At 40.8% G+C, this 5,741-nt stretch overlaps 1 protein-coding gene across 1 annotated transcript; it reads left to right on the forward strand.

The window, feature by feature from the left end:
• The first annotated feature begins 779 nt into the window (after nucleotides 1-779).
• Nucleotides 780-5,528, forward strand: LOC123172729 (disease resistance protein RGA5). Its single transcript, XM_044589660.1, has 4 exons — nucleotides 780-942; nucleotides 1,134-1,948; nucleotides 2,445-4,341; nucleotides 5,271-5,528. Exons 2-4 carry the CDS (start codon nucleotides 1,188-1,190, stop codon nucleotides 5,316-5,318), a joined length of 2,706 nt encoding a protein of 901 aa, XP_044445595.1. The 5' UTR covers nucleotides 780-942; nucleotides 1,134-1,187; the 3' UTR covers nucleotides 5,319-5,528.
• The last annotated feature ends 213 nt before the right edge of the window (nucleotides 5,529-5,741 follow it).

Raw genomic sequence — 5,741 nt, forward strand, 5'->3', positions numbered from 1 at the left:
GAAAAAAAAATCAAGTTTAAATTTTTATGTTATAAAAAATTCTGAAAAAAATATGTGTGTATGTAAGGATGTAACCCACATGTGTGTAAAATTTCATGATGAAATGCATTGAAATGTGACCAGTATAAAAAAGACAAATCCATGGCCTGTGAGGATGAATAGTATCATGTGTTAAACAACACCAGAATTGTCTTTTTTGCACAACCCTCATTTTAAAGTATCTTGCCCTGAAAATTTGCGCACATATGTGTTATGCCTTCATGTATATCTGTACTTTTTTCAGAATTTTTTGAAATGTAAAAATATGAATTTTGATGAAATTTGAATTTTGAATCTGGAGGCATCTAGTGAGCTCGGTCACCAATGGCAATTTCCGGACAAGATGTTTCTAAATAATGGCCGGATGCTTATGATTATTGTGAGATTTTCTAGATAATCCTCTTTTTTTTAGTTAACCCGTCAGTTATATTTTTGTATAAAGATAGATAGACGCGCTGGCCGGATAATAGAACGTGCGAACAGCATGGCAGCATGCACCTCCTCCACTCATTCCTTCCCAACCACTACGGGGAAGATTGCGACCACAATACTTTTCCGCTTCGTCCTTTCCCCATCATCACGATACACTCACGGACAGTTTTCTAAGGATTGATCCTATGGAAAGCTATCCCGCCAGTCACTCCCCCATGTGATTTCCACTGATGGGCCACTCTCCCACCAAATCTCCTACTATAAAGTGACACATTCATCCCTAACAATACCTGCGTGAAATGTGTCCATAAGTGTAGCAATCAGTGGGACGGACTCACACCTCAGCCTTCGTCTTCTCCTGCCCTCCGACGTAGTACTGGCCAGCCGCTTCCACCACCGCCGGCGAACATCCAGTAGCTACATCTTCCCCGGCCCAACACATCTTCTTCAAGCACACGTTGCAACTCTCAGGTAATCAAATCTCTCAATACTCAGCCCTCCTTTCTTCCAACGTCATGTTCCAACTTCCAATTAAAGGTTGATCTCCCTGCACTTTTGCTCTAAGATAGTTCGAAAGGATTCCAACATGTTCTCCAACTCACCCCGCAAAAAAAAGCATGTTATCCAACTCCAAAGCTCTGACCTATATTGTGCCCAAACAGAAGGTACCTCTCAAGCATAACTAGGCGCCACGAAGAATAGTTGGCCAGCAATACATGGCCGGAATAATGGTGAGCGCTTATACTGGAGCGGTGAACTCCCTCCTGGGTAAGGTGACCACCATCATGGGAGAGGAGTTCGCCAAGCTGAAAAACCTGCGAAAAGAGGTGAAGTTCATCCATGATGAGCTTGGCAGTATGAAGGATGCTCTCGAGAGACTTGCATATGTGGACCAGCTAGATCCACAGACCAAGAGTTGGAGAAACACACTGAGGGAGTTGTCTTATGACATCGAGGACATCATCGATGACTTCATGCAAAACGTTGGGGACAAAGACAAGAACTCCGGGTTTGTCTACAAGACCATTCGACGTCTCAAAACTTTAAGAGCTCGACACCAAATTTCTGGACAGATCGGAGAGATGAAGAAACTTGTGCTAGAGGCAAGGGACCGCCACAAAAGATATGCCCTTGATAAGATTATCCCCCCATCAAGTAATGTTGTTGCCATTGACCCACGAGTAAAAGCACTCTATGAAAAGAATGAACTTGTAGATTGGCTAGTTGATGAGGAGAAGCAGTTGAAGGTAGTATCAATTGTGGGATTTGGAGGTCTAGGGAAAACAACACTTGCCAATGAGGTATACCATAGGCTGAAGGGAGAATTTGACATTGGTGCATTCGTGCCAGTGTCTCAAAAACCTAACATTCCACATCTTCTCCGTAGTTTACTATCCCAACTTGGGGTAGAGCCATCTATTCATGCCTGCGAGTCACATCTTATTGACAAGCTCAGAGAAGTTCTAAAGAGTAAGAGGTACATATTCTTGATCCATGTATTACTGTTTGTCATTGCCTTTGATAGCTAGATTTCTTAAGGGTACTTATTGTACGTGCCTTGTTCAATCTCAAAAAGATAATAAAAATACATTGTGCATGTAAAAACTGGGAAGAAAATCATTAGATAATCCTAATAAACAGTAAGAAGTAAATTTTGTTAAAAATATGCATCTAATAATTGCACTTAATAACATGTACAATAAAATCAGCTTATATTTGAGTTGTTTACGAAGTTTCTCATCGGTGAGCAGCATTTCTTAAACATAAGGTGTCAAATATTTTTGGTTCATGTATTTATATTTTTCTATAAATTTAATGTATGACCAATCACCACCCAATTGCTGTGTTCGTTCTGCTATTCAGCCACAACTAATCTTTGATTGAAGGAAGCTAAATATCTCTGGTTCTACCTCGTAAATTTGTTTTTGATAATTTTTTGCACTTATCTTAACTTTATGCTGAATGTTTGGCAGGTACTTGATAATAATTGATGATCTATGGGATGTAACATCCTGGGAAAATATTAAATGTGCTTTCACAGAAAATGATCTTGGCAGCAGAGTGATAGTAACCACAAGAAGTAAACAAGTTTCTATGGCATGTTGCCCCACTAGCCATGATCACATTTGTCGTGATCACATTTTGCAAATGAAGTCCCTTAGCAATGAAGACTCAAGAAGGCTATTTTTTGGCAGGATATTTGGCTCAGAAGATGCTTGCCCTGACCAGCTCAGAGATGTTTCTTTTGAAATTCTCAAAAAATGTGATGGCTTGCCCCTTGCAATTATTAGCATAGCAGGCTTGCTAGCAAGTGAAGGTCCCAAAAAAGAGGAGTGGGAACATGTACGGAAATCTTTGGGCTCAATGTATGGGGCAAAACTCACACTAGATAGGATGAGAGAAATCTTGAACCTCAGCTACAAAGACCTTCCATGTCATCTGAAGACATGCTTGTTATATGTTGGTATGTATCCGGAGGACTACACAATAAAGAGGTCGGATCTGGAACGCCAATGGATGGCGGAAGGTTTTGTTAGTAAAGAAAATGGACAAGACATGGAGAAAATTGCTAGAAACTATTTCAATGAGCTTGTCAATAGGAGCCTTGTTCAACCCGTAAGATTTGACGGCAGTGGGTCGGTGACAGAATGCAAAGTACACGATATGATGCTCGATCTTATCCTGTGTAAGTGTGCAGAAGAGAATTTTCTCACTGTAGTGGATGGTTCGCAAGACAATACAACACAGAAATACAAGGTCCGTCGGCTGTCTATTCGCTTGAATGGTGCAGCTAATGCAACATTATTACAGGGGAAAATTAGTTTGTCACAGGTTCGGTCCGTTATGATCTTTGGATGGTCTAATATTATACCTCCTCTGTCAAATTTCAAATTCCTCCGAGTTCTTTTTGTCGAGGATTACAGGACAATCGACCTCACTGGGATGAGCGAACTATATCAGCTAAGATATATACAGATTGATGGCACTCGTGATTATGTACACATACCAACACAGATTGGAGGGCTCCAACAATTAGAAACATTTGATATACGTCGTTGTGCTAGTGTTCCATCAAATGTAGTTCATTTGCCACGCCTGTTACATCTGCGTATTGAACATGATAGAGGGCTGCCTGATGGGATTGGCAAAATGAAATACCTGAGATCTCTTGATGGTTTTAATTTATCAGTAAACTCACTAGACAACTTCATTGGCCTTGGAGAGCTGACCAATATAAGAGATCTAACTCTCACCGGAAACATGGTGAGACATACGGATGTTCTATGCTCTTCTTTGAGAAAACTTTGTAGCCTCGAGTTCCTGTACATATGTACCGAAGGATGCATGGATGGCTTGTCTCCTCCCTGCAGCCTTCAAATCCTCGCCACAAGCTGGTTACCATGGGGTTGTTGGTTTTCCAGGGTCCCTAACTGGATGAGGGAACTTCATAACCTGCGTGTGTTGCGATTCAAAGTTGATGAGCTGCTCACGGAGGATGTTGATATTGTTGGGGAGTTGCCATCCCTCACAGACCTTATTTTATATGTACGAAGACCCCAAAATGAAATGATTGCTGTCAATGGAACAGGAGCATTCCCTGTTCTCAAACGCTTTCGACTCACCATCAGTAGCTCATCATGCCTGACATTTCAGTCTGGGGCAATGCCCATGCTCCAGGGACTCTATTTAACTTTCAGCGTCAAAGGATGGAAGCAGAACGGGGCTGGACCAGCCGGCATCGAGCACTTGCCTGCACTTGAAGAGGTGTCTGCAGAAATCCTCTACAATGGTACTACAGAATCTGAAAAATGCAGCGCTGAATCCGCCTTTAGGAATGCTGTCGACAGGCATCCCAACAATCCTCGCATCGTAAGTCTATTATTGTGATTATGATTTTTTTTTCTTGACAACAAACTTCTTATTCAACTCCGTGCAAGTTTCTGCCACCAGTATCATATACCCTCTATCCCTCAAGTTTGTTTTGGAGAACCTCCTCTAGCCGGCCATGATACACCCTCTGTTACTAGTTTCATTATGATAGAGGGCTTTTTCTGCAGTATTGCGCATGGAGATTTCAGAACTGAGTTGCTGGATATTTAGCTGTAGCCTGATTTCCACAAAAAATTATGTGAAATTTGATTTTTATTGGTAGGATTTCCCGTTATGGAAGGAAACTAAATAGGGTTATGCTCAAGATCACATTTCTGGTCTAACTTTTAACAGAAGACTAGTCGTCAACCCGTGCATTCGCACGGGCTTGTCTTTCGAATTTTGCATAACATAATTATTCTTGTTTAACAGAAGATGTTACAATTCAAATAGTTTGAAGAAATGTTATTTAAATGGTCACAAGGAATAATGATGAGTTGTATATTTTACTAATCAGGTATTCAGCATCAAATTTTTTGTTTGATTGCATTGTCGCTAATACAGCATATATATATAAACTGTATATGCGGTGCTATTCTGTCAAGGTATTCTCTTCTAGCTTTTGTGATGTATAACTTTAGCTGTTGATTTTTGAGATAGCTTTCCGCATGGCTCTGTGATAAACGGCTATTTACTACTCCTAGCCGGACTCTTTGCTTAACATCACCACATGCAGAGATATGACTAGACCACCTAGCAATCTTAACTTTAAACTTGTTTGGATTAAGCTAACAATTCTTTGATTTCTCGTGGAAACTTTTTCATTGTTACATTAACGTGAGGACGTAACAAGCATGTGGCCGTGTGTTGAACTCCCTCACCTGTGTAATTTCAGACTATTGACCTGTTTGGATGATATTGGCTTGCAGGCTATGAAATATGGATGCCAATATCGGTTAACTGGGATAGGTTTGTGAAGACTGAACAACGGAATGCTGCATTCAGATGGAGATGGACTGATGTTTCTCCCAACTGTAAGATCGAGCTACGCGTCTTCACTTCCTGTGCCACCCAATCCCATTTACCCTTTGTGAACATTCAGTTCATTATCTCAGTGTTGCGGTCTGTTACCTCTCTAAGATGATGATCACGCTTTGATTATGCTTGTAATAAATACGGCTTGGTGCTGGGCAGAAGTTTGCACGGATAGATGGTGCTTCCTCCCAGGTTTTCCAGCCTCCGGATTATCTTGTTCCTTTTTTTTGTGTGCTTTACTTTCTATTGAACTGAACGTTCCTGTCTCAAGATTCGAGATAAAACTTTTTAAAAGACGATTGATTGGAAATGTGTTGAAATTTGCTTGGTTTCAATGTAAACGCGCTATGAGATGTTCCACTCAT

This window comes from Triticum aestivum, unplaced genomic scaffold (genome assembly GCF_018294505.1).
Source record: "Triticum aestivum cultivar Chinese Spring unplaced genomic scaffold, IWGSC CS RefSeq v2.1 scaffold11348, whole genome shotgun sequence".
NCBI lineage: Eukaryota > Viridiplantae > Streptophyta > Magnoliopsida > Poales > Poaceae > Triticum > Triticum aestivum.